At 41.2% G+C, this 12,829-nt stretch overlaps 1 protein-coding gene across 1 annotated transcript; it reads left to right on the top strand.

Moving 5' to 3' along the window:
* Window positions 1-11,520: 11,520 nt before the first annotated feature.
* Window positions 11,521-12,444, top strand: LOC308416688 (olfactory receptor 13G1-like; the record flags this gene model as incomplete). Its single annotated transcript, XM_080911742.1, has 1 exon — window positions 11,521-12,444. The coding sequence occupies one exon, from the start codon at window positions 11,521-11,523 to the stop codon at window positions 12,442-12,444; it is 924 nt and encodes a 307-aa protein (XP_080767868.1).
* Window positions 12,445-12,829: the final 385 nt, after the last annotated feature.

Raw genomic sequence — 12,829 nt, forward strand, 5'->3', positions numbered from 1 at the left:
ACTTGTTTTGTGCCTCTTTATATGGTCAGTACTGGTGAAAGTTCTAAGAGGTTTAAAAAGAAAATGTTCTGTAAATATTTGCTAGTTTCATTTGATGATATCATTTAGCTACAGTATTTCTCTGTTTAGTTTTTATCTAGGTGATCTATCTATTAAAGTATTAAAGTATTGAATTTATCCAGCATGTGTAAGGGTCAATATGTGACTTTATCTGTAGTAGTTTTTCTTTCATTAAGTTACCATATGTTTTGTGTATAAATATTTAGAATAGCAATATCTTCTTGGTGGATTTTTCTTTTGATGAGTATATACTTTTCTTCTCTGTCTCTTCTGATTAGTTTTTATCTCAACTGATTAGTTTAAGTCTATTTTTCATATATTAAAATGGTCACCCCTACTTATCTTTTGGCTCCATTTATTTTGAATCTCTTCTTCCATCCTTTACTCTGGAGCAATCTCTCTCCTTGATGGTAAGGTAGATTTCTTGGATGTAACAGGATGATGAGTCCTCTTTTCTTTCTTTCTTTCTTTCTTTCTTTCTTTCTTTCTTTCTTTCTTCCTTTCTTTCTCTTTTTTATTGCCTATTTTCTTTACTTATATTTTGAAAGTTATCCCTTTTCCCAGTTTTTCCTCTGAAAACCCTCTATCACATCTCCCCACACCCTACTTCCATGAGAATGTTCTCCACACACTCACATACTCCCTTCCATCTCCCTGCCTTGGCATTTCCCTACACTGGGATATTGAGCCTTCAGAGGGCCAAGAGCCTCTTCTCTCATTGATGCCTTACAAGACCATCCTCTGCTACCTATGTGGCCAGAGCCACCAGTTCTTCCATGTGTACTCTTTGTTTGGTGGTTTAGTCTTTGGGAGCTCTAGGATGTCTGGCTGGTTGATATTGTTCTTCCTATGGGGTTGAAAACCCCTTCAGCTAATTCAGTTTCTTTTCTAACTCTTTCATTGGGAACCCTGTTCTCAGTCCAAATGTGCATTTTTCAGGTTCTGGCAGAGCTTTTCAGGAGACAGCTATATCAAGCTCCTGTCAGCATGGACATCTTGGCATCCACAATATTTTCTGGGTTGGATGATAACTGTATATGGGATAGATGCACAGGTGGGGCAGTCTCTGGATGACCTTTCCTTCAGTCCCTGCTTCACACTTTATCTCTGTATTTCCTCCTGTGAACATTTTGTTTCCCTTTCTAAGAAGGACTGAAGCATCCATTCTTTGGTCTTACATCTTCTTGAACTTCTTGTGGTATGTGAATTGTATCTTGGGTATTCAAAGCTTCTGTAGTCCTGTTTTCTAATTCAAATACATTATTCTGTGTTTCCATAGGGAAGCAGGACACTTTTGGGGTCCCACAGGCATTTCTGGATTGAAGGGCAAGACCAGGGCAATACAATGGAAGTCAGGGTTTTTTATACAACTAATCTCTGCTGGATGTGCCTAAGGTAGACCCAATGACAAAAGTCAGCCCATATTATTATACCCAACAAAATTTTCAATCACCATAGATGTAGAAATCAGGATATTCCATAACAAAACCAAATTAAACACTGTCTCCCACTAACCCAGCCATATAGGGGATACTAGAAGAAAAATATCAACTGAATAAAGCTAAATACACTCAAGAAAACACAAGAAATAATTTCACATTATTAAAACCAATAAAAGGTAATTGCATGCACATGCACGTGCGCACACACACACTACCACCACTAACATCGAAATAAGAGGAAGTAACAATCATTGATCATTAATATTTGTTAACATCAATGGACTCAATTCCCCAATAAAAGAAACAGTCTGACAGAATGAATGTGTAAACAGAATTCATCCTTCTGCTATATAAAAGAAACACATCTTAGCAACAAAGATACATATTATTTCAGAGTAATGGACTGAAGTTTTTCCAAGGATATGGGTCAAAGAAGCAAGCTAGAGTAGCCATTCTAATATCTATAAACAAGACTTTCAACTGAAAGTAATCAAAAGATATAATGAAAGGCAATTCATACTCATCAATAAAAAAAAATCAACCAAGAGGACTTCTCAATTTTGAACATCTATGCCCCAAATGCAAGGACACCCATATTCATAAAAGAAATATTACTAAAGCTTACATCACAAATTGAGTCCCACACACTAATAGTTGGAGACTTTAATACCCCAGTCTCAAGAACAGATTGGTCATCCAGACCAAAACTAAACACAAAAATAATAGAAATCACAAAGGTTAATGATTCAAATGTACCTAATAAATATCTATAAAACATTTCATTCAAACATGAAATACTTTCTTCTCATCATCTCATGGAATCTTCAACAAAATTGACCATATAACCTGACACAAAGCAAGCCCCAACAGATGCAAGAAGATTGAAATAACCTCTTGCATCTTATCAGATCACCATTAATTAAAGCTGGACTTCAAAAACAACAGAAACAACAGAAAGCCTACATACTCAATGGAAACAAAACAACTATGTACTCAATGACTGCTGGATCATGGAAGACAGAAAGAAAAAAAATTAAAGACTTTTTAGAATTCAATGAAAATGATGGCACAATACACCCAAACCTATGGAATACTATGAAAACAGTGATACAAGGAAAGTTACTAGCACCAAGTGCACATAAAGAAATTGGAGGGTCAATATATTAATGAATTAAAAGTACATCTAAAGCCACTAGAAAAAAGAAGCAAACATACTCAAGAGAAAAGTCTTGGATAGATCTTAGATACAAGGCACATACCTAAACACAATAAAGGCAATATACAGCAAGCTAATAACAAATAGCAAATTAAATAAAGAGAAACTTAAAGCAATTCCACTAAAATCAGGGCCAAGACAAGGCTGTCTACTCCCTCCCCATCTCTTTAATATAGTACTTGAAGTCTTAGATAGAGCAATAAGACAACTAAAGGAGACCAAAACAATATCAATTGGGAAGGAAGAAATTAAAGTATCATTATTCAGCAATGATATGGTAGTATACAAAAGTGACCCTAAAAATTCTACCTGATAACCAACTTCAGCATTGTGGCCAGATAAAAAATTTAGTCAAAGAAATCATTAGCCCTCCATTAAAGAAAGGACAAATGTGCCAAGAAATAAGTTAGGGAACCAATCCCCTTTACAAGAGCCAAAATATAAATTATCTTGGTATAACTCCAACAAAGCAAGTGACAGACCTGTGTGACAAAAACTTTAAGTCTCTGAAGAAGGAAATTGAGGAAAATATCAGAATTCTGAAAGATTGTCTATGCTCATGGTTGGTAGGAATAACATAGGAAAAATGGCCATTATACTAAAAGCCATCTACAGATTCAATGTAATTCCCATCAAATTTACAACACAATTCTTTACAAAACTTGAAAGAACATTTCTCAATTTCATATGGAAAATCAAAAAACCCAAAAGAAAGAAAGAAAGAAACAAACAAACAAACAAACAAAACGACAACAGGTAAAACAATCATGAACAATAAAAGAACTTCATGAATGATCACCATTTCTGAAGCCAAGCTCTACTATAGAGCAATAGCAATAAAATCTGCATTGTATCCATGTAGAGAAAAACAAGTTGATCAATGGATTTAAACTGCAAGTCCAGAAATAAAGCCAAGCACCTATGGGCACTTGAGTTTTGATAAAGAAGCCAAAACCAAACAAAAGAAAGTATCTTCAAGAAATGGTGCTGGCCTAATGGGATGTCTGCATGTAGCAGAATGTAAGTAGATTTATACTTATCACCCTGAACAAAACTCAAGTCCACGTGGATCAAAGACTTCATTTTCTAAGATCAACAATTAATAAATGGGACTTCTTGAAACTAAAAGTTGTTTCTAACTAGAGGATACTGCCAATAGGACACACATCTTCACCAAATCTACATCCAACAGAGGGCCAATATCTAGAATATAAAAAGTATTCAAGAAGTTAAACACTAACAACCCAAGTAACCCAATTTAAATAATGGGGCACAGAGCTAAACAGAGAATTCTTAACAGCAGAATATCAAATGCCAGAGAAATACTTAAAATAATGTTCAACATGCTTAGTAATCAAGGAAATGCAAATTACAATACTTCTTAGATTCCATATTATACCCATCATAATGGCTAAAATTAAAAGATGAAGGGATTTCAAATGCTGGCAAGGGGAACATTCCTTTATCACTGGTGGGATTGCAAATATATACAAGCACCTGGAAATTTTTGGCAGTTTCTTAGAAAAATGGGAATAGTTCTATCTCAAGACCCAGCTATACCACTCCTGGGTGCATACACAAAAGGCGCTGAACCATACCACAAAGACACCTGTGGTAATCCAGACCCAAAAGAACATGCATTATGTGTAACTGATTAGTGAATATTAGCAAAAAATTACAGAACACCCATGATCTCCCGCACAGACCCAAAGAAGTTAAACAAGAAGAAAGGCCCAAGTGAGGATGTTTGAATCCTACTTAGAAGGGGGAACAAATTAGTCATGGGAGGCAGAGAGAGGGAAGGCAGGATGTGGTTTGGAGGGGAGGAATGGGGAGCAGGATTAGCTATAGGGAAGGTCAGCAGAGAGGGACTGAAGGCCAGGAGAATGATTGGAAATATGCAGCTGCTGGGGATGGGGAGTGGGAATGGTGGGGGAATTTCTGTAGTAAGTCTCAGAGACCTGGGATGCAGGAGCCTCCCAAGAGTCAACATGAGTGACATTAGTTGATAGTCCCAAAGTGTGGTTATAGAACCTAAAGATATCACGTCCAGTAGCCAGACAGCAACCCCAGTGGAGAAGTTGGGACACTAACCACCTACAAAACTTCCAACCCCAAATTGATCCTGTCTAAAAGAATTTCAGGGACAAAGATGAAGCATAGACCAAAGGAATGGCCAACTAGTGACTGGCACAACTTTAGATCCATCCCACAGGCAGGCACCAATCCCCGACACTATTACTGATGCTATGTTGTGCTTGCATACAGGAGCCTAGCACGCCTGTCCTTATAGGTAACTTTTTTAGGTTATGCGTTTGTTGAAAATACTTTCCTGACTTTCCCCCTGAGTTTCTTCTCTTTCCTCTGTCCCTAGTTTTCAAAGGCTTAGTCTTTACAGAGAGTTTCAGAATTTCTTGAATTTCTTTAATATTAACTTTTTTTTTCTTTCCTCTCAGAACTTTAGAAGGTGGAGTTTCAGCAAGAGAAAACCCTGAAACATAGAAGCGGATCTTTGATTTCTTTGTAAGGGAGCTGAATGGCTAAACTTCTCTGAGACCTAGTTCATAGTTTATTTATTTATTTATTTTTCCAAATAATTAGTCAAAAAGGACAAGTCCCTAGAGCAGGACCAGACCCAAAGCAGAAGCCCTTACACAGACATATAGGTACCAGGCTTATACTGGACAAGGGTCACTTTATTTCCAGATCAAGATCTCTTGAAAGAGGGACCATGGCAAATGACAAAAGGATCCATTCTTCAAAAGCAAGTATGAAGTAATTACAAAGGGAAAAACCTAACGGTTCACAGGGAATGTGATAAGTCGTGATTCTTCATTGGTTCTGAGCCTCAAACCACCAGTCCTTCAGTGGCACACCCAGAAGCCCACTGAGCTGAGGCCACATGGAAGGTGAGAAGGCATAAAGGTTGGGATGAGTAAGGGTGTCGAGACCGGAAGAGCACAATGTATGCTACCTGTAGCCACAGCCCAGCTCCTCCAGGCTTCTATCACATTACAAATACATAAATGAATTACATACACTAGAGCGTCTGGGAGGCAGGTTTTCCATAGAGGCTCAGCTGACAGAGTTATGTCTCAGAATTCTGGGAAGGGCACCGGGCTCCCAGAAATGTGCTCCACGTGTCCTCTTCAGCCCAGAGTATACCGTGTCTAAGAGCCCACCCTCTCCCTTTCAGGGTCTAGCCTGTCCAGTATGGAGAGTAGCTGTAGGTGGGTTCGGAGGCTTGAGGCTTGGACTTCAGGGAGCAAGGTTGGCTGTGCTGACCAGAGCCACTCAGGGCATCCTGCGGTAGGTGGTGGTGCTGCAGCTGGGGGTGGGGCTGCTGGTGGGCCAGCATGATGTGCAGGAACCGGGTAGGTACATAGCCCGGGACTGCTCCAGGAACCAGGGGCCCAATGGAGCCCAAGGCAGAGGGCAGACTGAAAGGTGAAGGAGTCCCTGCATGAAATTTCTGCTTGTCAAAAATCTGGGTTTTATTGTAGACAGAACCAGTCGTATGAGGTAAGCCAGTGCCTTAAGACGCTGATATTCCTTTGTCAGGCTCAGATTCAGTTCACTTGTTTGGTGCCTGAGATGATCCACCATATCCACTCTAAGTGTTGTCTTCCTGATGCTGTCTCCTGGGTCAAATCATCATAATCTGTGCTGTAAGTATGCTGCCCATGGGTCAGGGGCGTGCTGAGGGTCACATTGTGCTGCTCTGTTGACTTTGGAGGGACAAACATAGTGGGGCCCATACTGAAAGGCGCTCAGCATGCCTGTGTAGGAGGGGATGCCTATACAGGTGGAGCTGGGTCAGAGCAGGTAGAGCAGGTAGGGCTGTGTGGTGGGTCTGAGATTGGCTCTGCTGTGCCTGAACTGGTGTCATGGGCAGTGCAGGAGAGTCAGGAGATGCAGGGTTTCCATTCTTGTATCTTCAAGTTTGATAATTTCCCTTCCAAGCCTTGTGGTCAATTGACAAGGCTAACTTCTGAGGGCTTCTGTTTGTTTGGTTGCTTGGTTGGTTGATTCACTTCCTAAACTTTTTAGTTCCTGTTTTATCTTACTTTAGGTTTATTTTTAGTAATTCTGCTTTTGTTGTTATTTTTAAATTCTTCTTTCATGTAAGGAATCATCATTTTGTTCATTCTGTAGTTTGTATTTTCATATTTCATTAAGGAATGTATTCATATTTTATTTAGGGTTGCTTAATATACTCATACTTGCTATTTTCAGTCCTTTTTTGTGTTTCAGCTATATTACATGTCTTAGGGCCTATTGTAGTTGAGTGACTTGGTTCTGGGAGAGGCATGTTGTCTTGATGTTTAGTGTTTGTGCTTTGCTTTTGTGCTGGTGTCTGAGCATCTGGAATGAAGTGACTGAGTTGATTCCAGTTACTGATAACTGGTCTTGTCTTAGTTGAGTGAGTGCTCCATTCCATGGTTTCCAGAGAAATCTGAATATTAGGAGGGTGTGCAGGTCAGTGGATGGCAGAGAGTAGATGGCAGAAAGAGGGGGAGGGGAGATAAAGAGGGAGAGAGAGGGGTCCTGTTCTCAGCTAAGATTTTGGTTAGCAGACAGTTAGTTATAGGTGTGATTAGAAAGAGGAGATCCTGGAAGTAGGTTACTGTAAAACAAAGAATTATCTGGACAGAGATGAAAATATTAGGGGACCCTGGGTCTGAATCAAGATTTATTGTCTATGGTGAATGTAGTTGAAGTGGGAGTATTGAGGCTTATAATCAGGCTACAACTGGTTGTGGTTGAGAAGGGAGAAATCAAAGGAGACCAGTAAGGATAGTATGATTCACTTACCAGAGTTCTTAGCAGACATGGCCACTGATGATCCATGTTAAAAGCATTTCTGGGTACTAGGATTTATCAGGAAGGAATGAAGATTAACTAATTGAGAAGGGAGGAAACTGAAGGTCTACAGGAAGACATTTGTTAGAATTCCCCAGGATTGGATGTGTAATGGGAGGACAAGCTCTTTCACCTAGGCTGCTACAGGGCTGGGGTTGAGAATGGAGAGTCTGTAATGAGGGGCAGAAATATGAGTGACAATCACGTACCTCAGTCACAGCCTGGTGTGGCCACTAAGGGTTCTAGATAGAAGGTGTTTATAGGTTTCTGTGGCTAAAACAAAGGGATGGGTAGAAGCTAGATGAAGAGTGGGAGAGCCCTCTAGAATTTCACAATTCTATACTCTATAAGTATAGAATTCTTTCAAAATGTTGTTTCTGACAACAAAAAATTTAGGCTATGATGATGTATTATCAATACCCAACAGTAGGAATACCAAATAAAATGAAAGGAGAAAGTACTGTTCTAAAAGTTGTGGGGTGTGTGTGTGTGTGTGTGTGTGTGTGTGTGTGTGTGTCTGTATTGTAAATATTAATCAGTATAGATCTTAAAAGTTAAAATACAAATGCTTACACTGACTCTGAATTTCAAATTAAAAAAATTTAAAGTTAAAGAAAATAAAGTATTTCCTAAACCGAGGATGCCATTTCCAGCTATATTCTGTTTCTGTATCTGGTGAAAATGAGGACATTTAACATCCCAAACCTTTCTTTTGGGAAGAAAGTGCCTGAATGTACACTGGAGTACTGAGGGCCATGGCAGACACTCTATTTGAGGAACAAGGCTTTCATAGGAAGAGTTGGATGAGTGTGCAGGGACCCCAAAGCACCCAAGGTGCTGAGACATATGCAACAGAACAGCCTGTGATCTTGGCCTTCCTGCTGCTTCAACTCAGAGTGTGACTCAGCTCTGTCAAGGTCAGGATACAACGTGTAGGGGGTCCCTTTCCCAAACATACTTTGTTATCCCAGCCTCAAATGCAGGTAGTTATGGCTTCTGATGTTGGAGAAATCTGAGATCTTTTTCTGGAGAACTTCAGCTGGTGAACACCTCCCCCTGCACCCTCCCCTGCTGTGCTTCCCACAGTGACTTGAGTGAGAAGTGAGCTCCAGCTGGGAAAACATCTGAGCTCCTGCTACAGCAAGCAGAGACAGTGTCCTTCCCATCTGCCCTTGACTGACAGTTGCAAGGTCACCTCAGCCAGGGCCCTGGAGCAGGCCTCCCATGGGGTCATGGCTGCACTGGGTTGCATCATACAGAGCTATCTAGATTTAAGCCAGGATTATCTAAAGCAAACAGACATCTCTGTACTCCTCAGAACCAAGGCATCCCTGCAGCCCAAATGGTGTGGTGAGGACATGACCTAGCTGCCCCTCCTTTATAGGATCCAGATGCATCTCTCTAGGCAGGAGTCACCAGCACTTTGTCAAAGTCTTAGGGACTCAACTTGAAAAGATCCTTAGTTTTAATAACCTTTAATGTGCATTGCTGCTTTCTTCTTTCCTTTCAACTGTTCAATCAGAAGGTAAGTTTGTAGGCTCTGGAGTGCTTTGTGGCCCACATAAATGTCAGAAGAACATAGATGTCTTTCTGTAGATGTTTCTGATAGTCAGAGAGGAAAACCAACAAGTCCAAGAATTAGCTCAGACAAGTGAGATAATTGGTAATAGTATATTGAAAGTCACTCCCTCTCCCTCCATCTCCCTCTCCCTCCATCTCCCTCTCCCTCACTACCTCTTCATATCTCAGGTTTCCAAATACTTTGCTAAACACTCAGCCACAAGCCTATGGACATACAGGTAGGTTTCACACTAATGTGACTTTTCCAGATGTTAGGAGATGAAGACAGTCTCTTCTTGGGTAGATTTTGCCTGGCTTGCTCACAACTACACAAAGATATGGTAGAAATATGCTAGCTATGATTCTAGAGTAAGTAAGGTTCAATCCTTCTAATAGGAACTAAGAGCTAATGAATGGTTTGTTTGGGGTAAAACCCAGCAAGAGTTTCTGCACCCAGCTCCTTTACCTCTACTGGGGTATCTTTTCACCTTCATCCCAATGGGGACAGCCTACTGAGGTCACATCAGTTTCTCCAGGATGTAGAGTGGCCCTGGACTTCATTCTTTCCTTGTCTTGTCAGGCTGTCTGGAAAGCACAGCCAGCAAGCTGCTCTCAACCCCTCTGTAAAGCCGCTGTAGGGCAACTATTAAAGGTAAGTGTGGGTCAGGGAGCATATTCTCATTTGACGTGGTGGTTCATCTCTCAGCTGTGTGAATATGGGTGCAGGGTCATCCTCAAATGCTGCTGGGCTCTGAGAGACAGAGGAGAGACATATAAGATGTATGAATGTGGGTGGATTTCAGTGGCTGGGAAAATAATAAAAGTTGAGATCAATCCCCATTTTAGATCAGCAACAAATACTATTTATAATTAAAATTTCTAAGGCAGGATTTGAGACAAGTTTTTTTTTTAAGTGCCTCTGTTTATCTCAGCTTCCTACATTTTTATCTGCTAAATCAGGCAACAGGATCTGTCATTATTGGTTTTCAGGGACACCATGTACACTCCCCAGTTACTTCCCACTGGCTAGTAGAACACTTTGTCAAATGGAAGGGCTACCTGTTGTGCGCAGTCTGGTCTGAGGCCCTTCAGAGACAAAGAATGAAGTTTGACTTCAGGAGAAGTTTCTCAGGACTGCCAGCCCAGGCTATGCCATAATTATATTGTGCTTGGTGTGCTGGAGAGGTGTGAACAGGGCCATAGTCATCTTTACCCCCACCCTGAAAACCTTTCTAGAGCACATCTGGTACACAGTGTGTTGGGAGCTCAAGTAAATGAATGTCCTAGCCTACTTTCAGTTTGAGAACATTTACTAAGGAAATACGTGAAAAGCATTACTTTGAAACCTGAAATGACATTTTATGCTAGAAAGATGATAGAAAGATGAGAGCAGCTTGGCCATACCCTGCCCTCCATGTGACAGGCCATACTGGAAAGTCCTGTCTCCTGTCCCTGTCATTTGCCCTTACAATCTGACTCTTAACACACACTCAAGAAATTATTCTTATCCACACCCTAACTGACAGAGTCTGGTGGTGAGAAGTACCAAGAGCCCAGTACACACATAATCCATGACCCAATCTTGGTCACCACAGCTCCCTCTTTTATGAACAGAAGCCTGCTTTCTTCTGCCTACAGCATGTAGGCCTGTGTATTTCAGACACATAATGGACAGTGATGTGAAGTCCTATGGGACAATTTGTTTGTTTGGTGGCACTCTGGGCAATCTTGTAGGAGCTGGATTTGGAACAAGATGAGCTCCTATAGCTCAAGGAATTGAGAGCATACCTATATATTCTCTACATATTGGGTATGATTCTTTAATGCTATCCTCTAGCTTCATGTGTTAGTAGAATAGAGTTCCAAGATAGGAAGCTCTGGATTCATTGCTGTTATCTGGATGAGAAGCCACATTGTCATAAAGAGCACTCTTTGCTCTGTGCCCAGAGAGACATTTTATTAATATTCTCTCTATTACACCCCCACACTCTGCAACAAGCAGCTAGGATTGGAGTAAGCCCTTTTGACTGCCTCTTCACCCGTCCTCGGCTTTTTCATAATTGCTCGTGCCTTCCCTACAACCACATAACATTCTCCAGTAACTACACTCTGGTGGCTCACACAGCATGGCGATCTCTCCTTCCACGTATGAAGCAATTTGCTCAGAAACCTTCATTCAGAGCCCACACATGTTCATAGACTGAGTCTGGGTAGGGTATGTCTTTGACCCGATATTGTCGTTAGCCTGTGAGCCATGAGAATAAAACTAAACCATTTTTTTCTTAATAGAAGAGGTTCCCTATTACACAGAATTGGTTGCTGCCTGAGCTTTGAAAGGATTTTTGAGCAATTTCCATCCTGAGACTAGAGGTGCTTCCCATGGCTCCTGGGAACTGGTCAGTTTTGACCATGTTCATCCTGCAAAACTTTGTTGATGACCCCTGGATCCAGGATACTCTATTCTGCCTCTTCTTTGCCTTGTTGGTGGTGGCCATAGTTGGCAATGGCCTGATTATCACAGTCATCCACAGCAGTTCCAACCTCCACACTCCCATGTACTTCTTCCTAGTCAACCTTGCCCTGATGGATGTGATCTGCACTGTGACCGTCTTGCCCAAAGTTCTGCAGAGCCTGGTGGCAGAGAACAGCATATCTTATGGGGGATGCCTCACACAGATGTTCGTCTTCTCCTGGGTCCTGGGCTCTGAGCTTCTGCTTTTCTCTGCCATGGCCTATGATCGCTACCTTGCAATCTGCCAGCCATTGCACTATGGGACCCTGATGAGTGGCAGGGTCTGCGTGGCCCTTGCAACCTTTGTGTGGTTCACTGGAGCTCTCAATTCCTTGGTGCTCACTTGTCTGGTGTTGCCACTGTCCTTCTGTGGTCCTAATCTCATCACACACTTCTTCTGTGAGATCCCTTCTGTCTTGATGCTGTCCTGCAGCCCCACCTTTATCAACAATGTCATGACTGTCATAGCAGACATGTTCCTGACTGGCTTGAACTTCCTATTGACCATGACGTCCTATGTCTTCATCAGCAGCAGCATCCTGCGCATCCGCTCAGCTGAGGGCAAGAAGCGTGCCTTCTCCACCTGCTCTGCCCACCTGGTTGTGGTCACCCTTTATTATTCCACTGTTCTATATACTTATGTAAGACCAGCCCTAGGGACTTCTGGGCTCCTGGACAAAGTCATTGCTGTTCCATACACCACAGTGACTCCATCTCTGAATCCTCTCATCTATACCTTGAGAAACAAAGAATTCAAAACATCCTTTAAAAAACTTTTATTTCCCCACTGATGACTTTGAGCTTGAAGAAGAACACTAGAATCAGCAAGCAAGGAGCTAAAAAGATCACTCAAGCCTTCTTTTCTGTACTTTGTTGCTCTGGAGGACACAGGCTAAGTTATAGCCTGGTTTAGATGTCCAAAGTTTGTACACAGAATTCATTCCATCTACAAGGTAATTTATACTCTTCTAATGTTTTAGTAGGCTTTGACCGTTTTTACTTCATGCATAGAAGTGTGCTTATAATATCAGTACTGTTAAATGTTAAGATATTTCTATGATTGAATCAAATGTAGTTAACTATTGAGTGAAGTTCTTTTAATGACCTATTTAAAATTTCCCGATCCTCAATGACCACAACCAAATGCTTAAAGAGTTAAGGAAACATGATACCCCC

This window comes from Micromys minutus, assembly GCF_963924665.1.
Source record: "Micromys minutus genome assembly, chromosome: 2".
NCBI classification, from domain to species: Eukaryota; Metazoa; Chordata; class Mammalia; order Rodentia; family Muridae; genus Micromys; species Micromys minutus.